The sequence below is a fragment of the Crotalus tigris genome, unplaced genomic scaffold (genome assembly GCF_016545835.1).
Source record: "Crotalus tigris isolate CLP2741 ecotype Arizona unplaced genomic scaffold, ASM1654583v1 scf7180000017833.3397121, whole genome shotgun sequence".
In the NCBI taxonomy this organism is placed as follows: Eukaryota; Metazoa; Chordata; class Lepidosauria; order Squamata; family Viperidae; genus Crotalus; species Crotalus tigris.
In genome coordinates this window covers 1,246,306-1,272,501 of record NW_024096661.1, presented here as the reverse complement: position 1 = coordinate 1,272,501, position 26,196 = coordinate 1,246,306, and the positions used below count along the sequence as shown (strand labels likewise).

The 26,196-nt window shown below is 38.1% G+C and overlaps 1 protein-coding gene across 1 annotated transcript; it reads right to left on the bottom strand.

Annotated features, from left to right (window-relative positions):
- SPACA1 (sperm acrosome associated 1) lies at positions 1-26,196 on the bottom strand. Its single transcript, XM_039343054.1, has 7 exons — positions 25,621-26,196; positions 25,021-25,077; positions 18,670-18,771; positions 16,895-17,001; positions 15,552-15,687; positions 1,833-1,953; positions 1-510 (listed from the first exon to the last, which is right to left on the bottom strand). Exons 1-7 carry the CDS (start codon positions 25,775-25,777, stop codon positions 300-302), a joined length of 891 nt encoding a protein of 296 aa, XP_039198988.1. The 5' UTR covers positions 25,778-26,196; the 3' UTR covers positions 1-299.

The window sequence follows — 26,196 nt, the reverse complement described above, 5'->3', positions numbered from 1 at the left end:
TTTAGAATCAGAGTGCCATTTATTTGTTGCAAGTTTGGTAACTCCTTATTAAAATATTTCATTTTTTGGTTTTCAAGAACCCTGAAAGGCAAAAGCCTCCGGTGAATCATAGTAATCGTCACGGCAGAAATCCACCTTTAAATCTGGTTCCTACAGTTTCACACCACATTATTTCAACGTTTCAAAGCAATGTTCATCAAAGCAGCAAAAGTCACTTTTTTTTAGAAGTGGTACTCTTTAATATTTTGTGCATCTTTTAATATAATCTCTTCGATATAAAATATTTTCCCCTCTTCCTTTTAATAATTTCCTTTGTCTCCTTCCCCTTCTGCTTCTTCTCCCCCTGCTGCATTCCATTCCTGATAGGAACCTTGTTCCTGTGCAGAGGTTTCTGCTTGTGACATCTGAGATGCTTCTACTGTGGTTGCTGGCCCAACTGATGTTCTCACTGAACCTAAGTCATCCTTATTTTTCCAAACTTTTGTCTGCCAGAAGCTTTTCACAGCAGCCCTGTAATAAAAATGACACCCAAATAATAATAGAGCAAATCTCACCAGAGATTAGATACTTTAGATAAGCTGTTATTAACAAAATTAGCGAAAGGGATCCCTCCCTATATTGTAGGTAGATTTCTTATAATTCTTTTAGCTTACTACTATCATACTGAATAGCCAAATCTTATTTTTCCACTCTTCAGAAATCATCTAGCCACGATTGTTAAAAACTGACAGCAGTTTCTGCTATTTTGAGATTGAGAACAATGAAAATGTATGTTCTAAAATTTGGCAGAGGGGTGGAGGTGACCCAATCATGGTCATGTATATGTTACCTAATTTATTTTATAATCTTCAGTCCCCCCCCCCCGCCCAAATGTTAAGCATAGCCTTTGGCAAAAGAAAGCATTTTACATAACCTCTCTCAATTCTAACTGGAGATGATAGGGAGTTAATCTGAGGCATATGCCATTCAAAAGCGTGCTCAGCTACTGAGCCAAGGATTTTCCTATTTAACTAAGAGAAATCCAACTTCTCAATCCAACCATTTTTGTAGCCGTTTCTATACAGTAAGTATATTACTTACTTTGTTACATGAAAGGACTTCTCAGCTATGTTTCATGTTATACCGTGTAATTCTAACGTTTGAATTTCTGATCTAATTCTCTCTTCTTTAATTTTCTTACATTCTCTCTCTCTCTCCCTCCTTTCCATCTTTGCTAATTTGCCTTTTAATTTTCTTCCATTTCTGTATGCTTTCTGCCAGGGAATTTTCAGTGGTGAGTACACCCTCTTCCCAACTCAAGTCAAGTTACTTCCTCTTCTTTTTCAACAGACTCCTTAATGGTCATTATAGTGTCATGCCTCACCTGGATCTCTCTTGAGAAATCTCTATTATAGGTTACAAATCTCTATCCGCATTCAGAGGAAGGTTGGCCTTACCATGAAGTTATTTGAAATACCTGCTCTGAAATTCTGGAGAAGGACTGTAAGTACGGCGTATCATTAAGGAAGGAACAATTGTGTTTTTTTGCACGTTGAACTGTGTGTATGTGACTATGTACATAGGTGCGCATGTGCAAGGCTTTTCATCTCAATTAAAAGCATCTGGCAGTGTTAGAAATCTTGTTCTCTCTCTTAACTGCCAGAGAAGCAAGTCTGTGCTAGTGTTTTTGTTTTGTACTTGAACATACTGCAGATACCTTCTGGAGTTCACACATCATCCTACCTCTCTCCTGAGCACAGCACTGCTTTCGGAGGAGAGGAGTGGTAGTGGGAATGCTAACTTGAGTAAGTGCAAATCTTAATGCAATTAAAATTTAGGTATGCTCCACCTACCAATTAAGAATGATGAAAGTTATTGCAAAGATAACTCCAACACAAACTATAACTCCGGTTATCAGGACAAACACCAATACGATATCTGTACTTGGCTTCCTCAAACGCCTTGTTTCCAGCTCTAAAGAAAAAGAAAATTCTCATTGCTATGACGCCTGTTATGAAAATGTGAAAATAAATGGCATGAAAATTAAACTAGATGAAAATGAGAAAAGAGGGTCTTAATTTTCCACGCATTTTAAGGGCTAGACAGTATTTTATAAAAAGTAAAAAATACTCAAAGAAAGGATTTTGTACCACTGCACTATCATAGATTGCTTTAAATTGACAGAACAGTTCTAAATGTTGTATAACAAAGACATTCAATTAAAATTGTGCAGTTTCTATGATACAACAAGACATATAAAGGAATATCTTTTAATAGTAAGATCAATAACAAGACAGAGCTTTACCACACTCTCAGGCAAAACTGACCTTCAAATAGTTGGAAAAAAGCTGCATCACTCTGATAAGATTAAGAGTATAACAGCAGAAATAATTTAAAAGAACATGTGGGAAACTAGAAAAATAAATAGATACAATTGCTTGCAGTAAGATTTCCATTAAAAACTGATTTAAAGTGCAATAGCCTTTTGAAGTGTTATAAAAAATTTTGACAAGTGTGAGGTTCAGGTGTGCTAAGTAAATAAATAGTTCAAAACAATACACAATATTTGAAGTAAAGTTGAAGTCATAGTCATGACTATTGGAGTTATTCTTTATATAACTCAGAGAATGATTCTAACAGAGAAAAAACTAAAGTAAGAAAAGCTGTGGTGTACTCCCAAGTTCATGATTTAGTACAGAACTAAACAACAAAAAGGAAATTTTCACGTGTCATTATCTATTATTTTAAAAGTATACTTTGCTGGGTATCTGTATCTGAACATCTCTATTTATAGCATTCTTGAAATGTTATTTTAAGATAGTGGTACACAATGACAGCTTAGAAATACACATTTGTCACATGACTGATTTACTAGATGACATTCAAAAAATTCTAAAAGAAATACTCCTCTGTCTTCTAACCAGATTTAACTACATTTTAATGATTCTATTTAAACATCTCAAAGATCATGCCTGAAACTCAAAATGAGAAATTATAGTAGTATACTATACCGGTACTGGTCTAGCATGCTGGACCAATGTAATCGGGTCCAGACTGGATATAAAATCTTTATTTTTGCTTTCTACTCTTATGTCTGAAGAGAACTTGTCTGAGTGTGTTCATTCAGATTTGTTTGTTCACATTTAAAATATGAATTTAGTTCAGGTATACAGAAGCTATTCCGAATCAAATAAACATTGTGGGGGCTCACTAAGTGACCCACTAGGTTTAAAACCAGGTCATGTCTCTCTGTTAAAAGTCCTTTTTTTCCTGATTAGCAACGAGTTACAGATCACAGCTTCCTCTGCCTGTTGTAATGATTAAGGTTAAAACATTCTACAATGATTCATTTTCAGAAGTCACTACAACCCATTTTGAACAATTATCTTCCCCATCTTTTTACATGTATACATGAGGTAGACTGTTAATTAGACATATGAATATGAATAGAACAAATGTGTAAGGAAGAGAATGGTGTATCATTAGGTTTTATGAATTTAGTGTGTATGTATAGGTTTGCTGGGAAAGCACATGAGAAGTAGTTATACCTTCCAGGTAAACCCGACAGGAAACACCATTAGATGAGGTTATCCTACTCTATTGCAAGGCTACATTAAGTGTAATCTTGCAAATCCAAAGATACAAACTTTCCGCTACCACTTTTAATTGCTTGATAAATTAGAGCGGATGCTTCTTTCTCTGACCATTAAGCCACTGGGGACTCCTGTCTCTCTTGTCTGATTGTTTCTTGGGCAACATCTTTCCCCTCATCCCCCAAGGTCATCCACATACTCCATTACATGACTCAAGTTGATATCCCTGCTTGCTCCAGGTTACGGCTCAACTCTTTGCAACTATAGATTGCCCGGCTTGCCTGGAATAAGTTTAGTCTTCGGACCAATACTAGTTCACTACCCTTAATTAATTAATTAAGCCGAGGTGGCGCAGCAGTTAGAGTGCAGTACTGCAGGCCACTTTAGCTGACTGTGTTCAGCAGGTCAGCGGTTCAAATCTCACCGGCTCAAGGTTGACTCAGCCTTCCATCCTTCCAGGGTAGGTAAAATGAGGACCCAGATTGTTGGGGGCAATGTAAATATATATATACATTGCTTACTGGTGTACACCGCTTAGAGAGTGCTTGCACTTAAAGTAGTATATAAGTCTCATAAATAAATAAATAAATTTTAATAAAGATCAGCTCACTTGCTGTGTCTTCCTGTTGTTGGTGAGTAATGAGAACTGGAGACTCAAATACTAACCAATCTACACTCTAAGCTTCTCTTTCTTACAGCTTCTAATCTTCCAATAAGGCACAGATTAACTATATCTTCCACTCTCATTTGACTTTTCATAGTGATGCCTAACCCTGCTGAAAAACTGGAGTTCAGCAACTGGAGTTCAGCAACACGTTTCCTTCCCTTTCAATGATTTTTTAATGCAATCTTTATGCCATAATATTTGGCTTTATCTCTAAATCTCTCCACTATTGCTGTTTTATTTTTAGCCTCCGCCCGAGTCCCCCTCTCACTTTTTCCATTGCTCTTTTTCAAACAATCTTTTTTGTATTTCTATCTTCTCCTTAACATCCAATACCTTTCTGTTTGCACTGCAGTGCTTCTTCAGGGTTAATATCATTTGAATTCACACACACCCCAACTTAGGTGTTTCTGTCCTTGTCTCTCAGTTATGTTTCTGTCAGGTTTCCCCGTTTGTTGCTTGCTCTTCAGCCAACAGTAGCCATATTCCTGAAGATTTGTCACCATATAACCCTGAAGCAAAACTATTGTACAGTATTCTTTTCTATGTAAGTCTAATATCAAACAAAGAATAACAATTGCAGCTCTCAAACTACCTAGATTCTTTGCCAGTTAAAGTCTAATTTTTTTAATCTTAATTTCGACTGAATATATCTTGGGATAGTCACGGATGATGGAATATCGTTATTTTACATGTATTGCAAATACATGAAGGACCACATTATTTTAAATTAAACAGAAACTCTGCAAGTCACTATATTCCTATTATCTCATTTGCATATTTAAAACACTTCATGTTTTGGCCAGTAGTACATCTATTAAAGATGCCCCAAACACACTAATAAAAAAAATGTTGGCAACATAAGATGCTGCAAGCCTAGCATGTTTATATAATTAGGAGCACTCTCACTGAATGCATCAAAATGTATTTGAATTACAAAAATGTCCACCTGGCTGGAAATTCTGGCAGTTGCATTCTAAATTTACAGGGAGGACATTAGGTTAGGAGGTTTTTCATGTAAAACATGAGAATGAAAGCTCGGATTCAACTGGATAAATCATATTTTATTATTAGTTGTTGTGTGAATGGCTTTTAAAATGTAAACTATAACTGCAAAAGCTTACTTGGATTACAACTATAGCAAACAGCTAAAAGGGATTTACCAGCTCTTTCTTTCCAGACTGGATTCACAGTCCTCTCCCGAAACATGATGAGGGAAGCCTGCACTGGCTCAAACAACAGGTATAGTCCTTTTCATTCAGCAGGAATCAATGAGTTCAACCTACATATTACTCCCTTAAGAATGTTAATGCAACTGGTAATTGCCTAATAGATGTTTTCTCTTTAATCATAACAATTGTATCTATTAGACTATGGTCATTCACTCTCTAGACTCATAGCCACAATGCTTGTTAGAGCCACACAATTCTCTGGTGGCACAGTAGGACAGTGTAATCATCTGGTTTCAAATAGTCTGGTAGCTATTTAGGAACCAGTAAGAAGCCAGAATCTCTCCCTTGAGATAATCATCAGTGCCATTGACTTGACAGTAAACATTTCTAACAGAAGCAAAATACAACTAGAAAATTTGATTCCCGTTTTTTTGCTTTAAAAAGTATTCAGAGATTGCAACATACACATAAACAGATATTAATAATCGCAAGTTGGATTCTACACTGTAGGAAAAGTATTCATTATAGTCATTTTGTTTTAAATAATACAGGATCCTTCTGATTCAAAGGTTTTCAAACAATTTGGCAGGTAGAGTAGAATCAAGAAACCAACTGAATGTTCTTTTTAGCAGCAAACATGTTTGTAAGACATTTAAGCCATTTGACTTTATTCATAAAACTAATGGTACTTCCCCCATTATCTAGTATAAATACTAAATAAAATTTAAAATACATTTAGTTATTAGGAAGAGTTTCATCATCTACTCAAAAGTTTCATTTGCTTCATATAAGGTGGTTACAGAATGGGTACGTTTTAATGAATTTTTGCTATCACAGAGTGAATGTCATCGTGGCCATTCCAAACATCCCTTTGGGGCAAATGAATCACATATGATAAACTTTTGTAAGTGTAACCATAACTGGTATGACTCTATTCTAATTTCTTATGAGTGATATGGAAATCTATTGGATTAGTGGCTTTTATTTGTAAATGTGCATACAGACAAAAATATTTCTGGAACTAAATACATAAGTATAGTTTATATATATACTCATCAAATACGTAACATTCTCATCAAGCATTCTACAAGTGAACAAGCAAGTGGAAATAGTATTTGAGTTTATTCTGATACAGAAGAGCCTAGGAGACCAACTTTGGGGTTTCATACTGTAATGAATCAAGCTGAGGCTTGAAGGGATGGTGGTAAATTATCAAAGACTGGGGTAATAGGGAGAGACATACTACTAATTTGAAGATGTGGAAATAGTATCGGTCATATATAAAAGGAAAATATAAGGTAAAGTTCTCTTCAAGTTGTGCTCAACTTTATGATTCCATGGAGTGATCTATATAGATTTTTTTTAACAATATGGAGGTGCCTTCCTGGATGGTTTTTCTCAGTTTAGCCTATAGCCTATAAATCAGAGGTCCCCCAACCTTTTGGGCACCAGGGACCGGTTCTGCGGAGAGATGTTTTTCTGTGGACCGGAGGGGGCGTGGTTTTGTATGCTGCTTGCATCTTGCGGATGGGGCTCTGCTTGTTTGTGCAGCCTCGTTGCTGGCATGCCGCAGCCCAGTACTGGTCCATGGACCGGGGGTTGGGGACCCCTGCTATAAATCATCCTGGTGATCTCCATCAAAATACTAACCAAATATAATCCTACTTAGATTTCTGACATCAGCCAATGTTAGTGAAATGTTCCTGCTAGGCCAGGCAAATGAGCAAATTATCATTATTTTTGATTTTGCTGCAAATAAAGAGAGGGATCACTCTCATTTGATCTTTGTTCTGTTTCAGTAATATAATAGCTTAAAAAGATATGTAGAATATTATCTTCAGAATAAGAAAAGCAGAATGTAACTCTCCTCTGTTATTTGTCTGAAGCTACCACAAAGGCAGAAAAGATCTGAATACTCTCATTTGTTCCCTAATCTTGTAAATATGCCCCTGCAGAACGTATAGTTAAGAATTTCAGTTAAGAACTGTTTAAATCCAATGTTTATTTGAACAGTATATGCAATGTGACAAATAAAACCCCAAGATTTACATTTTAGAGCGTTGTTGCTATGGTGCAAACTCTCAACTTTGTGGTTAGCTACAACAATGTTTTGATAATCCAAGTTTCAAAGCATGTGGGTCTTACATACCCTATACAGGATGATATGGAACAACACTTTTCCTTTTCTGTAGGAGAAAAAAAGCTTTTGAGGATTTGAGGACTTCGTATCTCTAGGAAAAGGAATCCTGGATATTAATTAAAAAAGGGGGGGAGACAACAGATTTCCTTGGAAATTATGACCCGGGACAGCTGTCCTCTGTGGAAGACAAAGGGAAATATTTTGTTTCTCAGCAGAAACAGCAAAACGGCTGAATATTGTGTTCTTTAGTTGTTATCACTATTATTGAACCTCTTTAGATGATTCCAGATAATGACAAATCTAGTTAATATGCCACATGTGTTTTACAGGGCAAAGTGTTGCAATGCAACAGCTTTTGCCTGCAAAGGAAACGAACTGAATTAATGAAAACTGAGTGCGGAATTGCCTCAGCACAGCCAACTGTGCCATGTTCATGTGGGAGATGCTGCCATTTATGAAAACTGGCCAGCTGCCGCCTCCACCTCCTCCCCTGTTGTTGCCAACACACTCACTCACATGGGTGGCAGAACAAGGAGCACACTCTGGCTCTCGTCTGGCTCTCTCCTCACATGGCAAGATAAGAAGAATCATCCCTTTCACTTACAACACACTGCTTCCTCCGCAGAACTATTATCAGAAAACATGAATAAACTGCCTTATGTCACTGGTTTTGTCAAAAGCAAGATACAAACCAAAATAGGCTAGTGTATGAAATAGAGCATCAGTGCGGGAACAAGCCCATATACCAAATTCATTTATTAATGAGATGATGGAAAACAGTTAAAAATATAAAGGATGTTTAGTTTATTTCTACTAGGTATAACCTTTAATACAGGCAACATGTAGCTCAAGATCTACTGACAGATCTCCAGCAATTTGTGGTGTATCAGCACAGGCATTTTTTTAAAAAAAAAAACCATATGTATATTAGCAAAAATAATGATTTATCCTAAAGTTTTGGAGGGAAGTGGAATATTTAGGAGTGACTTTTTATAAAGGCGGGATATGCCCACAGTATATTCTGATGTGAAAAGCAATTTCCTGGCCCATAATTAGAAGTGTTTGTGTTTGCAACAGAATCCAGTTGCTCTAACTCATGTTTAACAAAAACAAACTCACAAGTTTTAAATCTGTCAGTTTCTGAGCCAGTACATGATTAGAAATTTAAGCCATTTTAATTGTAAATGCAAACAATCAAAGATTAGTATACTGAAAACGAACTTCGTCCAAAATGCTCCCTCTGGGTAGCTTTCATGCTATACCAGTCTTACTCTTAAATCCACCTCAAAACTGAAAGAAGATTGCTCGTAATAGTTGATGTACCTTTTACACTTGCCTGCACTGAAGTCCCTATTGCCCCCACATCCATAATGAAAATGTCTGAATTGTACGTTATGCACAAGAAAATGGATACATTGTTTATATTATTCCAACCATTTGAAGAATGACATCGCTTTTTATCTCTAGTTTTGAATGCGTGCAAATAAAAGACAAACTGCACTACTACTTTCTTCAAACTAAGAGAAGACTCTATTTACAGAATAGCAATTGTGTCTATACTGAGTTTCTAGTTGATGGTAAATTGGGGCATTAATGGTAGGAAAACTACCATTAGCAGCAAAACAGAACCTATAGGAGGATTGGGGAGAGCTGGCTAATAAGTTTTTTTTTCTTTCCCCTCCAACTCCTTTTTTTAAAAAAAATTCCATTCTCAGAATCTTTTGAGAAAACCTTAAACTAAAAATATCATGCTACTGGTTTTTTTGTTATGTGTATTTTGTTTACGACTGTTTGACAATAAGGCTGGCTGGTAGGAGATGAATCAACTTCAATATCATGAGATAGAGGTGCTGCAAAACTATAATAGCCTCAAAAGAATACATAAAAAATTGTGAAACTGTATGCATGCAAAAGCTCACCAGATGCCTCACCTCCTCAAGTATCCATGAATAGCCATAAGCCCAGGGGGGAAAAATGCCCTTATTTACTGGAAAAAAAGACCATTTTGTCTCAAACAATTATCTATGAATGATGGAGGGAAAAACATAATTGTATATATCAATCTCCAAGAATAGAAGATGCAAACATAAGGGTTTGAAGGGTAGAATGATGGAAAGGAAGGCAAGAAAGAAAAAAAAAAAGCCCCAGCTTTGCTCTTCTCATTGCTGTCTATAAATACAGGATGAGTGTTTGCAATGGGGGGGACCATTAGTATTCATGCAAACGCTCTCCGTAAATTAAGATCCTCAACTGATGGGTGTCTCATCATCAGAGAGGCTGATGGTGGAAACTCATTTTGTGAGGGAATGATAGGAGGATGAGATTAATACACAAAGTGAACAGGGCAAAAAGTCCTAATTTCCTGGAAGTAAGAGCCATCTAATTCAGTGGAATTTACATAACTGACCTTCTTACTTGCAGCTGAGCACAAAGGTATCTACTGATTAAATTTCTTGTTTCAACCATGAAATGAAATGGAAAACATGTTTTATACATGGAAGATCACATTCTGGCTTATCAGATATTTGAATGGACCATTTTGCATAGGCCACTGTTCAGCCCAACCAAAATCCCAAATCCTACCAATGCTTTCCCTTAATCACTGTACTTGAATTCAAACATATCACACCCAACTGGTCTATTTGTACCTCTTCTCTGTAATCTTACAGTGCCTTCCTTTCCCTTACCTCCCATTGGTTTCACCGCTGGGTATAATTTTTCCTACTCCTCACCCTAAAATGCCTCTGCTGAGACTCATTTGCATTAGCCAAACATACATGATTTAGATCTCTATATGGACAAAGCACATGTGTTTTGAACTAGACATCGACATGTGGAAGTGTTGGTGTAATGGTGAAATGCTGGCCTAGAAACTAGGAGACCTTACGCATGAAAACCGGTTGAGTGACGTTGAGCCAATCAATCTCTCAGTCCCACCCACTACATGGGGTTATTGTGGATAAAATAGGAGGATGGAGTATGAGGTATATTTCCTGCCTTGAGTTACTTATAAAGTAATAAAGACAGGAAATAAATAAATAAATAAATAAAGCAAGCAAGCTTCTGAAAGCTGAAATCAGATTTCTGCAGTTTTTTTTCCTTCATAACTATGTGTTTGTGTGCTTGAACATACGTGAGTGGTTTATATAAGAAAGAATAGATTGAGTATGTACTGTGTAGGTGAGAATCTTACAATGAGGTGCTTTAAACCAGGGGTCCCCAATCTGTGGGCCACGGCCTATTTGCAACTGGGCAGCATGAGGGCCGATCAATGGGACCACAGCCCCATTTGCACAAGCGGTGGGCACAGTGCTTACAGCCCCACTTGCACGAGTGGTGCCCCAAAGGCTTTTCTCTTGCGTAAGTGAAGTTATGCATGCTTGTGCAATGGCCTGCTGCTCAGGCAACTCGGTTTCCCCTCTTCCCCGAGCTGGGCCACTAAACTGCCTGCTCCCAATACTCCAAAAGAGTGGTGAGAGCAGAAGCTAAGTGGGATGAGCATGCCCTGCTCAGCTTCGCTGACTGAGGCTGCCTGAACTGGAGCGTTGGGCAGCCTTGGTCAGTCTGAAGGAGCAATGAGACTGCCCCCCCCAAAGGCTTCTCTTCTCCGTGCCAAAGGCTTTTGCAAATGGACAAAAGCTTTGGAAGAGCAATCTTGTGCTGCTTCAGGCCTTCCATCCCTTTGCAAAAGCTTTTGGTGTAGAGAAGCCTGAAGGAGCTGAGACCGTGCCCAAAGTCTTCTCTCTTGCATGAGTGGAGCTATGCATGCACGCACCAACCCACCACTCTTATGGCGTGGTTCCCCTCTCCCCCCCCCCAGCCAGGCCACCAAGCCGCAAAGGTTGGGGACCGCTGCTTTAAACTACATATAAATGTAATCAGTAATCATTAGTATTATTTTTTTCCCCGCCCCTACAATTTAGAAAGTATTTCTTGTGGCTAGTCAATTTATACTAATTCTTATTGAGACTTTTTATTGATAAGGTCAGTAGTATAAAGATTTTTGTTATGTGTTTATAAACTTTTCTTTTAATCTTTATTTTTTAGAATGTGAATTTAAGATAAGATGTCTAAAAAAAGAGATATCAAAGAAAAAAAAAGTTTATAAACATACAAAAATCTTTATACTGCTGAGCTTCCTTACCAATAAAAGGAAGATTGCTTCTGCCTAAATTCAGTGCCTTCCTTTGGATAAATAGTAATAGTCTCTACTTTTCTTTACAATTCATTCTTTACAATGTCATCCAGAGTTACTGAGTCAGCTTATTAGAGCAGTGTTTCCCAAACTTGACAATTTTAAGGCATGTGGACTTCAACTCCCAGAATTCCACAGCCAGCGTTGCTGGCTGTGGAATTCTGAGAGTTGAAGTCCTCATGCCTTAAAATTGTCAAGTTTGGGAAACACTATATTAGAGCAAGTAGCTATGTAGTGACAGTGGTAAGGGTAAAAGAAAGAATTTCCTCTGGCAGAAACCAGTGGCTCTACACACCCACACTCTGCCTCCTGCTTTAGTTTAATAGCTGGATAATCACTCCTGCCATACCTATTTTCCAGGGACATGCTTTTACTTGATGTCCTCCCCACAACTCCCATATGTGAGACAGGGCATTCATAGCCCATGTAAAGTAAGTAAAAAGGGGAAAAAGATAATAAAAAGGGGTAAGTAAAAAGGGGAAAAAGATAATAAAAATTAAATTAATTCTACAATGCCACTTTCCTGACAACAAATCAGTACTCCTACTTTGGGAGACCGATCAATCTCACAAGGAATAAAAAGAATTAAACTATATTATTTTTAAAGAAAAAGGTAAAAATTCATTTTAAGTAGTTATTTATTAAAAAAAGCAGATAAAAATACAGAGATGTTCAGTTTAAGCAATATTCCTTGTTTCTTTCTCCTACTTTTTATTAACATACACATGAGAATTCTCAGCACATTTCTTCAATGAATTTTATATTTTATGTCTCATTTCTCAAGAATATACAGTAACTAGGTTATATGTAGGAGAAGGAGAAGCAAAACTGCCACTGGCAGCAGAAGTCAATTTGATATAACATTGAATTTACCCAATATTAAAAACAATACAATTGTCATTATCACAGTGAACCTCACATAGCTTACAGTATATCAAGCAAGCAATAGCATACTTACAGTATATATATTAAATAATATCTCAGAAACAGAATAACAGAGTTGGAACATTCATTGCAATTCTATTTTACTGTTATCAAGGTTGTTTCTTACTTTACAAATTTCAATTCTGAGGAAGATGGGTAAATGCAAACCAAGATCAATCTCTCAGACTTTAACAGAGGTATTGAGATTAAAGTATTAAAATGTCTGCTTCTACACAATATATCAAGCAAGCAATAGCATACTTACAGTATATATATTAAATAATATCTCAGAAACAGAATAACAGAGTTGGAACATTCATTGCAATTCTATTTTACTGTTAACAAGATTGTTTCTTACTTTACAAATTTCAATTCTGAGGAAGATGGGTAAATGCAAACCAAGATCAATCTCTCAGACTTTAACAGAGGTATTGAGATTAAAGTATTAAAATGTCTGCTTCTACACAATAATTGGAGGCATTGTTTTATACTCACTATTCTACTTCTATATATGTTCTCATTGTGGTTTGCATGTATTTGTCTTCTTCACAAAGAGACAATATACATTCTTTCCATGCTGTTTTTTTTTTCACATGACAGCTTGGAATGGACTAGGATTAGGACTAGGACTAGAAAATAGAATAGAATAGAATAGAATAGAATAGAATAGAATTCTTTATTGGCCAAGTATGATTAGACACACAAGGAATTTGTGTCCAGTGCCTAAGTTCTCAGTGTACATAAGAGCTTTTTCAAGAGTTTTCCTGAAAAAAACTACCTACCCTCATTAAGAATACGCTGTAACTACCATAGAAAAAGAACAGCATTTTTTGAAAGAAGGGGACATTTTTTCATGTTGATTGGAGGTTTCATTTAAAGCCTTGGAATTATTATCTACTCTGGGTGCAAAATGCAAGATGATAGCTGCAGATACGGTATCACTAAAATTTTCCTCTGTAATACAGGTAGTCCTCAACTTACGACCAAAATTGAGCCCAAAATTTATGTTGTTAAGTGAGAATTTGCTAAGTGAGATTTGCCCCATTTTACAACATTTCTTGCCACAGTTGTTAAATGGATCACTGCAGATGAAAAGTTAGTAACCTCGTTATTAAGTCAATCTGACTACCCCACTGACTTTGCTTGTCAGAAGGTTGCAAAAAGTGATCACATGACCCCAGGATGCTTCAACAGTCATAAGTATGAAACAGTTGCCAAACATCTGAATTTTGATCATATGATCATGGGAATGCTGCAAAGGTCGTAACTGTGAAAAAACGGTCAAGTCACTTTTTTCGGTGCCGTTGCAACTTTAAACGGTCACTAAATGAACTATTGTAAGTCAAGGACAACCTGTATTTCAAGACCTTTACAAAGGACTTGGGGAGAACTGGGCAGACACTAGCTACTTCTGTTGTTCTTGTCTTCTGAAATGCTAGATTAAGTGTTATACAGTACAAATTAAAAATGGGCATTTCTGAAACTTAATATAAATATACTGCAAAACATGCACTAGTGTCATACAAACATTGATTTCAATGGGAATAATGAATCAAGCACTGGTGTAAACATTTTTTCCATTAAATTAATGCCACATCTGGACTGAAGAACTGCAGATGATGATTAGATAGCAGCAAAGAAACACACACAAAAATCCCAACTCTTTTGTGCCATCCAGTTCAAAAATTCCTATTTTAATGGAATTTCAGAATTTCAGTCTTTCGTATACAAAAATGCCCTAGATGACCCAAGAGATTTAGCAGGTTTCTCATCCATCTATTAAGCAAAGCCACCTGACAGGAACCAAGAAGAGGATATCTATACAAATCAGTATGGACCTCACCCTGATCTATTTTTTAGACAATCCCTTGGGTCTTTCCCCAGGCCTTTGTCTAAAGCAGTGGAGAGCATTTTGTGGGTCACAAGATCTATTTGTTAGTGACTGTTTTCTCCATACACTTCTTTTGTATTATTGTATGGTATAGATTGTTACATTAAATCTTCTATGCTACTAGTGTGTTTCCCTGAAAATAAGACCTATCCCAAAAATAAGACCTAGCTTGATTTTACGTGTGTGCCTAATATAAGCCCTATCCCCAAAATAAGCCCTAGTTAAGACCCCGCCCACTCCATCCCACCATCTGGTTGCATGGGGTGGGGTGAGGTGCATGAGTAAAAATCAAGCTAGGGCAGGGGTGGAGCTACCCCACACACTCCACACCTGCTTACCTGAGGACTGCCACAGCCAGGCCTGTCATGCCTCAACACTTGCCTCGCCTCGTGGGGGAGGCACCAACAGCCTCATCCAGCAGGAGCCCACGTGGCCACCACCGGCCCACTTCTTCTGCATCTCCTCCAGCCTCCATTTCGCCTTCAAGAAAGGCCTCAACAGCCCAGAACAAAGCTCCGGGTTGACACACATGACCTCTCCCGGCCCTCATTTCACGAAACGGAGGCTGGGTGGGCAAAATGGGAGACAATGCGCACATCAACCCAAAACTCCGTTCTGGGCTGCAGAAGTCTTTCCTAAAGGTCTGTGCTGGCAAAATGAAGGCCAAGGGCAACGCACGCGAGCAGTGACAAACAGTCACAGAAGTGGGCTGGCGGCAGCCATGGACAAGGCTGTCGGCGCTGCTGCTGTGAGGCAAGACAGTGGGGGAAAAAAAGACATTTCCTGAAAATAAGACCTAATGCCTCTTTTGGAAATAAAAAAATATAACACCGGGTCTTATTTTTGGGGAAACACAGTAGAAGTCATAAAGGATTGGGCACCTTAAATATTTAATTGAAAATAAATAAATTAGCAAGTGTGTTGTTCTTCCCATAAAGATTCATTTAAGAGAAGTACTATCTGACTAAACAGTTACAAATTTCATGAACTTACCAGCTGTGGTGTACACTGTATATTTTACAGATGCAATCAATTCATCATTTTCTATTGTATCACACTCAAATGCAACGGGATGAGTATCTCTGTGTACTTCCAAAATAGCTGAATCATTAGGAATAATGAGTGATTGCTAGTGATTCAAAGGTGAGAAAAAGACAAAATGTATCTCATAATTAGGAATTTACATCAACATCTTGTGAAAACTTTGGCGCCTTTCTCCCTTATAATATCCAAAACAAGAATATTTTTAAGACTCCAGTCACATTATCTTTTTTAATTCACAAAAAAGGATCCTTTGCTCCTGCAAACATTGCTGAACAACACCACTAAGCACCCCACAATTTGCCACAGTGACAGAGATTGCTGGGAACTATTTGGCAGCATCTGGAGTAAAAAATCGGTCGCCCATGTGTTATTTGTTTAGTTATTTTAAATACATAAATCTGGGCTGCTAACAATCTATACAAATCAATATTAAAAAATCCTGATAACAAATTAAAATAACCCAATACAAGAAATGGTGACTACATTACAATCCCATAGAAACAAATGCACATATATATTCCCCTGATATTCTGGACTAACATTTGGAGAGAAACCCAGGTTTTAATATCTTCTGGAAGGTAAAGAGAGTGTTAATTATGATAAAGTGTAGAATGAATCATAATTTTATAACTCTTACTGATTTGCTTTTACACTATATATTCCAGAGAAATATGTTTAAGGGAAAGATTAACATCAAAATTATTAATTAAATTACTATTTAATTAAATACGGAAAAGTTGAGATGAGGGGACAAATTTCTATAAAAATCTAGCTAACATTAATGACTACTATATAGTCTACAATTAAGCTTATTCTCATATTCTGTTTCTGCCTCTGTTTCAAACAGTTTAATCCTGAATAAAATATTTTAAAAGACAGAATTCACCTGGACTTGGCATGGAGGAAAATAATATGGTTGAACTTGGAGATGGGTTTAGAGAGAGATTTGTTGTAAGTAAAAAGAATTTTTTTCTCAGGGAAATATAATGAAGGATGATACAAGGAGTAGAGATAGTGCCTTATTTAGATCAGAAAGCAATAAAGAATGAACCATTTTTAAATGACTTTTGAATATATCTTTCATGTGAACTTTCAATTTTGACATTCAGGTTGTAGCTTTTTCTCTGATTTACAATGGGGATTCTTTGATGTAAAAATAGCATTAATTTTAGATCTACCTAATGGATTGTTAAATTAGATACAAAATGTAAGAAATAGGAAATAATTGGCAAAATCACGTGATAAATTTACAAGATACAAATATACAGTATAGCCTAAAACAAATTACTTACTTGGTCGGGAATCAACATTTTCCAAATATATTGAAATCGATTTTCTGGAGGTACAAATATACATGGTATCTTCACACTAAGAAGACTCTCAGAAATAGGTTTGCCCCCTACAAGAAAACAGATTTCATCATCATTTCATGCCATTATTAAAATAATAAAATAATATTACCATATGATACTAGATACTATATTGATGATTTTTGGAAACTAAGTAGGGTTGGGCTTGGTTAGAACTTGGATATGAGTCCACCAGAGCTGTAAACTAAACTGAGGAACTGAACTAAAAAAAACCTTCTAGCTTCTAGAAGATTACAATGGTGAACCACTTCCATGTGGAAACTGCATGGACACATCCATGTAATCGCCAAGAATTGAGCTCAATTGAAGTTAGCTTTTTTTTTCATTCCAACAATCTAAAGCTCTGGAAATAATAATTAAAGTTAAAATAATAATAAATAGCATGCAGCTCAGTTTATTCTTACTTTAAAAAAAAAGTACCTCTGACCTAAAGTATTAGAGGACCACATCTAAACGCAATTTAGTTTGCTATTTGTTATTTATAAAGACAGTGATGGTGAAGCTATGATACGCATGTCAATGGTATCAACACCCAATAACTAATTTCAAAAACACACCCCATTCTTCCTCAATTTTGGGAGGCTGCATGAGAATGCATGGCCTCCAGACCTTCTTGAAGTCAGAATGAGGGCTGTGTTCTTGTACAGTCTCCAAAAATTGCACAACCATGAGGTGTTCTTTCAGGTGGTTTTGGGAGATGGCTGCAGAGGTGCAGAAGAGCATTCTCCGAAGCCATTTCAAGAATGGAGGCCTTGTGAGATCTGGAGCAGCCTCAGGTAGGCCTTTCAACAGAAAGAGAACACATCACCTGAAGGTAAATGGCGTGTGGCAGATCCTGGGAGAACTGGGCTATGGGGGCAACCATGCTAATCCCCAAGGTTTATATGACTTGGGGAATGGCACAAAACAGCTTTTTTGAGTGGCAGTGGTGGGACTAGGGCTGAAGTTAAGGCCTGGGCCTCTACTTGGCTCAGCCTCAGCACTAATGCTTAGTGCTGTTATTCAGAGTGGCCTAGACGTAGATAGAGAACTGTTTCGTGTGTGTGTGTGTGTGTGTGTGTGTGTGTGTGTGTGTGTGAGAGAGAGAGAGAGAGAGAGAGAGAGAGAGAGAGAGAGAGAGAGAGAGAGAGAGAGATCAGAAGAGTCAAGTTAGACATTTTCCAAATTTTTGACCTGTAAAGTCCAAAAGATTTGCCATCACTGTTCTAGGGCTTTGCACTAGTTGTTTCTTTCTGTCCAGTCAGACCTGGCAGTTTTGGCTCAGTCCAGGTCCTGTCATGTTGTGGAACCTCAGAGAAAGGACTTTTCTGAAGCTATGTCTCCACTCCAGAAACAACATTCCCCCTGAAATCGATACAAGCTTGATCCTTTTGGAGATGTGGCCCTTTTCAGCAGTTTCTGGAAGAGGATGGCTTGTGATCTGGCTTCCTATTGTGCATTCTGTATTGTTTTTGTTAACTAGTTGTGTTATTCTCCCCACTGTGGACATTCTATTATCATTTGTTCTTTTTCTTTTTAGGAATTCCATTTTAGTTTTAACTATTATAGTAACCTGCCTAGAGTTTAGATTTTGATTGATGTGACCTATAAGTTTAAGTAAATAAATAACCAACCTCACAATGAACACATGCTATTATGGAAGAGAGCCATGAAATTCTTACAGGCCAACTAGAATTTATCATTGCATCATGACTTACAGCCACAATCTGCTGGTCCTCTGCATTCTTCAACACGAACAATACACTTTGTTTCACCTCCAGGACATCCATTGGTTAATATAACTTCTCGAATGCCAATACCTTTGATCAAAATTATTAAAAAGAAGTATGTGTGTACATGTGTCTTTTATTTATATATCTATATATCCCCAGCTCATATTTTAATTTCCTCTCTTTGGAAATTCCATCTTTTAAAATAAAAGTGCCAAAAACCTAAAGGACTTCAGAAAAACATTTTCTTTTTATAAGTAAAATACTGCTTAAAACCGTCTCTTAAGTCATCATCTCACAATACAAAAATGTTCTCTTTTTAGTTGAATTCGATATGCACTTTCATTTTGTACACTACTGAAACAAACAAGTTAATTAAAATTTAAATATCAATGTTAGCTTGCAGTCTTCATGAACCTGGCCTTTCAAAGCATCCACCATCTGGTGCCTGAAGCATTTTTGCTCTGATGAGCTCATTCCAATCAGGTACTGAGCATCCTTAATGCTTATTGATATCAATGGAAAAATCAGAATAGTGAACATGTTATGGGATCTAGGAGTTCCAAAAAGAAGATACAAGTTAAGGATGTTTCAGATACTACATTCATCTCAACCTCTAAGCAACTCTTGTAAGATAAATGTTATTTGTAAATTATTCACTAATGGCGTTTGTGTGTGTGACTGTGTATAGTGCACTCAGGAATAGCATGAATTTTTATTAGATTCAAAATGTTCCTTTCAGTGGATTATATTTTTTATAAGGTTTTTAAAATTAATGTCTAAGATGTTGTAATAAATTTCATCTTCTATATTTTAGAGTGACAATAATGGAACGCATGACCTGTACTTGTGGTGGTTTTCGATGGGGAAAATTGTTTCCATCAAGTATTTAAATTTACACTCTCCAGAGTAAGATACTAATTTTAATTCAGTATTTGTAGAGATGTTTGATTTTGAATATTACAGTAACATTGCCACAGTCAGTGGTGTGCAGGTGAATATTTAACAACCAGCTCCTCACTCCCACCCCATTTTCCCAACACTTCAAGGCGTCACTAATACTGATGGTCCATTGCCACTGCTGTGTTGTCAGCTGAATAGCAGGCCGGGTATCATAGCTCAGCTCTGCCAAACTCCAGAAAATTTAATGATTAGCAACCCGGTACTAACTTCAGTATTGCTGGCCACAATACAGAATAATAATGATCTCCACCACTTAACCTATTTTATATTGAAAAGTTCAGAGGTGAGGCAGAAAGACACAAACTCCTTGTATTGAATGCTTAAAACTATAGGCAAGTAAGCAACTTTTTTTTTTTTTAATCTCTGCCTGCATTCAGCCAAGTTAGCAAAGGAAAGAAATTTGAGCAGTAAAGGGCCAATCAAGCACACTCAGCAAATCAAGCTGGCCAGTAGGCAAAGTCTAAATATCCAAACATTCTCTATTTATCTGACAAAATACAGTTTTGGTAATTGGAGCAACAGCAATATGTACGTCAATGGAATTCTGGAAATAAATTACATGAAGAGAGTTGGGACTCTGTTCATCACAGTAATACTCCAAAACCTGAACAAAACAGGACTAAGTTTGGCATGGGAGGAGATGGTCAAGAGGCAAAACTGGTGCCTTAAAACTTGTAGAATTTTAATAGACCATTTTTTTCCTCTTAAAAATCCCTATGTCTCCCCCAAAACCAAGCCTACTTTTGAAGTGTAGCCACGAACATGCTATGCAAAGTCCAACAGTCAAAACGAATAAATTACCCTATAACCATCACTGGGTCTGATGCCATGAGGCACAAGCTACTATTGCCTATTACAGGTAGCCCACAGTTGAGCCCAAAATTTCTGTTGCTAAGTGAGACAGCTGTTAAGTGAGTTTTGCCTCTATTTTACAATCTTTCTTGCCACAGTTAAGTGAATCACTGCAGTTGTTAAGATGGTAACACGGTTGTTAAGTGAATCTGGCTTCCCCATTGACTTTGCTTGTCAGCAGTTCACAAAGGGTGATCACATGACCCCAGAACACTGCAACCATCATAAATATGAGTCAGTTGCCAAGGATCTGAATTTTGATCACATGACCATGGGGATGCTGCAAGGGTCAAACGTGTGAAAAACAGTCCTAAGTCACTTTTTTCAATGCCATTGTAACTTCAAATGGTCACTAAATGAATTGTTGTGAGTCGAGGACTTCCTGTATATCATTTCAGATTATTTTCACTTATCTTCTTTACTCAGGAATAAGTAAAAAAAAATTAAGAGCACATATTTCCTAGTGAATATGCAGAGGATTCTAGCCAACAGAAAAGAGATACACATATATGCAATTCAAATCAGATAGAATCCCAAATTTCTATTGTCAATATTTCACTTAGCAATGCCATATCATTTTTTTAAAAAATGTAAAGATATTAAACACAAATGCTAAGTTACTTTGCTTTTTTCTTCTTTCTCTTATGCTAAATGCTGCATTCCCTGCTTGCTAAAATGACAAATAATGTGAGGGAGGACAGAATATTATGTTTAGTCGCAGCAAATTATCAAAGAGATTATCATCCATTATAGAGACATTTGTTTATTGAACAGTACAAGGAGTAAAGAGGGCTTTAAAAAAATGTTTTGTTGACCTAGAGATAAACAGAATAAAATGTATTTGAATACTGAATTATATTTTAGGCATATGAAAAACAACTTCCGATGTTTTGTACTTTTGAATCTATTGAGCACAACTTGATGGATACTATAATATTTCTTGGACTACATGTAAGTCATAAAACATTACTTCAAGTGACAAAGGGAAGCAGCAATATTTACTGGAACTGTCACAAAATAAGGATTCTACAACATGGCTGAATATGACTCAACTCAAAAATACAATAACTAGAAATGTAAATGGCTAGAAATGTAAATGACACTTTTATTGAAAACATTTTTCTTGTTTTGCAAACCTACGGAATATTTTTCATAGACCCAGAGTGAAACAAAAACTGATGATGACAAAGATAGTAGGGAGGTAGGGAAAGCAGCAGCCATACCAGGAAGATAATAAAGAATTCTTCTAGTCCTTGGAAAGTATAGGTGGGATGGGAGAAATAATGGTTTCCCATTCGCTTCCTAAGGCCTTTTTAGATAGTGAACTCACTCTGGTATCCCATCCTTGCTCTTATGTTATTATCATCCAAATTATAATCCAGTGTCTATAACTGTCAAGGTTATTCTGACATTCATTCTGCTAAATTCAATATATTTAAAAAATCAGGCTGTTGGAGTGCTTGCTAACTATGCAATTTTATATACTCCCAATCCACATCTATACTCCTATTCCATACAACGTATCTATCTGTTCACAATAAATACAAGCCCTGTGGAAACTAGCCAAGAGACTGGATGATTTCTAAGTACAATGGAAGCATTCAGAACCCAGCTGAAGAAAATATAATCAAATGATTACATAGATTTTAAATATAATCCTTTGCATCATACCTATTTATTTCACAACTGATTTCTGAAGATCATGGAGAGGAGAGAAAAAAAACCAGTTCTCAAATGGATGAGAATGAAATACCAACTTGAAAAGAACAGGAAAAGTTCTTCCATAGAAAAAAGACCACTTCTAGGCAGGAATATGTAAATTTTTGCAACATGGCAAGAAACAGAAAAAAAGCTACCAGGTTATCCAATTGGTAATCCTGGCATCAAAGTTATATATTAATGCGATTACAGAGTCTCTAGAGAACCAATTTGCTGTAGTGATTAAAGGTATCAGTGATTAAAGGCACCTAGAAACCAAGAGACTGTGAATTCTAGTTCCACTTTAAGTACAAAGCCAACTAGGTCTCTCTCAACCCTAGGAAGGAGGCAATGCCAAAACCTTGCCAAGAAAATTGTTCAGGAAGTCACCAGAAGTCAACACTGACTCAAAGGAACAAAAAAGAAAGAGTCCTTAAATAAAATGTCATTACAATATTTATATAGCTACATATAGCTATAGTTATTGCTAGGACCATAAAAATAAATTCTTTCTGAAATAAAATACAACCCAGATAAAGATTATTGATTGAGCTGGAGGATGGAAAAACCTCTAATTCAGGGGCCTTCAAACTTGGCCCTTTTATGAATTGTGGACTTCAACTCCCAGAATTCCCCAGCCAATGTGCCTGGCTGAGGAATTCTGGGAGTAGAAGTCCACAAGTCATAAAAGGGCCAAGTTTGAAGACCCCTGCTCTAAATGATATTTATTTATTTATTTATTTATTTATTTACAAATATTTATATGCCGCCCAATCCCAAAGGACTCAGGGCGGCGTACAAAATTAAAAACAGTCGTAAAACAATAAAATAATCCAGTCATACCGCGAGACCGATCATATCCCGGCCCCCCGGGGACATCAGCCCCAGGCCTGCCGGAACAGGAGAGTTTTAACGGCTTTCTTAAAGGCCGGCAGGGTGGGAGTAGTTCGCACCTCGGCGGGAAGTTGATTCCACCAGGTTGGAGCCACCACAGAAAAGGCCCTTCCCCGAGGGCCCGCCAGCCGACATTGTCTGGCCGACGGGACCCGAAGGAGACCCAATCTATGGGACCTCACCGGTCTCTGGGAGCTATGCGGCAGAATGCGGTCCTGTAGGTAACCTGGCCCTATGCCATGAAGGGCTTTAAAGGTGATAACCAACACCTTGAATTGCGTCCGGAGACCCACAGGAAGCCAGTGCAGCTCGCGGCGGATAGGTGACACGTGGGCGTACCTTGGCGCGCCCACAATCGCTCTCGCGGCTGTGTTCTGAACCAACTGCAGCCTCCGAACGCCCTTCAAGGGTAGACCCATGTAGAGCGCGTTACAGTAATCCAGTCTTGAGGTGACAAGGGCATGAGTGACTGTGAGTAAAGCCTCCCGGTCCAAATAAGGCCGCAACTGGTGCACTAGGCGCACCTGTGCAAAGGTCCCCCTGGCCACAGCCGATAGATGTTGTTCCAAATTTAGCTGTGAATCCAGGAGGACACCCAAGTTGCGTGCCTGCACTGAGGGAGGTAAATTTGCCCCCCCCCAGGGCTAAAGATGGACCGTCCAGTTGGCCTTTGGGAGGCAAGACCCAGAGCCACTCGGTCTTGTCAGGGTTGAGTCTAAGCCTGTTCACCCCCATCCAGACCCTCACATCTTCCAGGCACCGGCACATCACGTCGACTGCTTCACTGAAAGGACACGGGGTGGAGATATACAATTGGGTATCATCCGCGTACTGATGATACCTCACCCCGTGTCGCCGAATGATCTCATCCAGCGGTTTCATGTAGATGTTAAAAAGGAGGGGGGACAGGACTGAGCCCTGAGGCACCCCATAATCAAGGCGCCTAGGGGTCGATCTCTGTCCGCCCGCCAACACCTACTGCGACCTGTCAGAGAGGTAGGAGGAGAACTACCGCAATACGGTGCCGCCCACCCCCACCTCTCCGAGACGACGCAGAAGGATACTATGGTCGATGGTATCGAAAGCTACAGATAGTTACTGCTAGTGATCCTTCTATTGTAATTGCTGAAAACTTAAGCACTGTATAATGAAAAGAACTGGGATAATATGTGGAAAAGAATAAAGAACTGTTGAATGATATGGATACAGAAAGAATAGAGATCATTGGACTATAAAATAGATACCAACTGGTGGATTTTAATTTGTGTGGGGGGTATATGATTTAAATAGTATTACTAACAACAAATGCTGCATGATTGGAGGATATTTCCTGTTTTACTGCAGAAATCCAACAACAAACAAGCCAGTTTGTTTTCTATCTCAGCTACCTGAGAAATGAATACTGTACACTGGGAGAAACACCTATCCGATTTACTCTTCTCTGCATGAAGCCAGACATCTGTTACTCGACAATGAATGCTCTACTTCTAAAAACCCTCTGCTCCTTCTGAGGCCAGAACTACCCATAACACAACTAATAAATTGTATAAGTGCTGAATAGGCTACGGCTGAGAAGTGATTTGTGCTAATAGAGCTGGCAATATTGTAAGTGGGAAGACATCTGTGAGATGATGCATCAGAAGGTCTTTCAGCTTCTGAACATCTCACAGATGTTCACAAATAGAGGGAAATTGTTACTTGGTGAAAGCAGCTCATAGCCAATAAAGAAAAGGAACTGGCTTTTTAAAAAGAGCTTACAGGCTGTGAAATTAACAACAGATCTGACCTAAATTTCTAATGACAATCAACTGGATTGTTTTTGTAAATTATATCTAACAATTATTGAAAATCACCATGAAGTAAATAAGAAAATACAACTTAAAACAATAAAAAACTACCCTTAGCATTATTTATATATATATATATACTCACCACATGTAACAGTGCATTCTCCAAATTCTACTTCTTTAGGCTCTGTCAAATTTTCACCTGCAAAAGGATGAGTTACCACAAGCTGGTAAGATGTAGTTACCTAATTAGAGCGAAGTGTATTTCCTAAATTCTTTAGTGCAGTTCACCTGAAATACGAATAGTTGCTCCAGTTTCCCCCCCCCCTCCGCCCCCAATAATGTGAAACAAACTGGACTCTGCTTCAATTTAGTTACCCAAGCATACATTGCAGGTATATTGTTTAAATTTCAAATTATCACTTGACCCCTTAAACATAAAACTGCTTTTATATCTTTCTATGGGATCCGTTTTAATTTTCAAAATTCAGCTCTGTATTTTTTTCCCTACAGCTGTGTAAATTTAAACGATGAAGGCCAGGAACAGATATTAATATATGCACAGTATTTTTTCAGCCGCTCTGTGTTCCATAACATCCAGCTGCCCCCTTCCTAAACCAAAGTGCAAGCGTGCTTCTCGGCAGCCCGCCTTTTTCGGGCTCCTCCCTTTCTTTATGGGAAATCTCAGAAAGACTCGGCGTCGGTGAGCCGGGCTTTCCGTTTTGCGCCGCCCCGAGTCCCTCACCCGAGTCCACAAGCTGCACGATAGGCTCCGCTAAAGCCGCTTCTAGAGACAGCGAGTCATTAAAGGCGATGTCGGGCTCTTCTTCGGCTAGCAGGTTCAACCACAGGTTCAGCAAGAAGGCGAGTGTGCACGCGCCTCCCGTCTTGCGGAGCCCCATGTTTTTTTTTCCTTTTTTTTTTTTTTTTTTGCAGCTCCTGGACTACGCCGAGCCCGCGCGGGAGCTGATCCCAGCGGGAGCCACACTCGCGGCAACCATTCAGGCGTCACAATGCGACCCGCTCAGAATTCGAAGGGAGGCTCCCGGCAGGAGGGAAGAAAATAGCAGGCAGGCCACCCCTTTTTAGGCCCTCTTCCCCCTTGTTGTAAGATGGGGCCATTCTTTCTGCCCCAGGTGTCTTTCCCCTCCTCTGCCAGAGACCTTATATGTAGCCCCTGTAAGGGGGGGGGGATCGCATTACCCCGCTGCGCAAAACCCCGTTGAAGCTGGCCGACTCGGCGTAGGTTTCTTAACATTTTAATTCTTTGCGCGGAGTTTTCTCAGAACGGCGAATCGGGCATCTTTCTGTTTAATGTATT

Excerpts from the sequence above, each read along its gene's own strand:
- SPACA1 (XM_039343054.1), bottom strand. The coding sequence starts at position 25,777 with ATGGGGCTCCGCAAGACGGGAGGCGCGTGCACACTCGCCTTCTTGCTG. Across the intron at positions 15,688-16,894 it reads AAATGTTGATTCCCGACCAA|CAATCACTCATTATTCCTAA; the intron begins GTAAGTAATTTG and ends TTGAATCACTAG. Across the intron at positions 511-1,832 it reads ACTTTCATCATTCTTAATTG|GGCTGCTGTGAAAAGCTTCT; the intron begins GTAGGTGGAGCA and ends TTTTTATTACAG.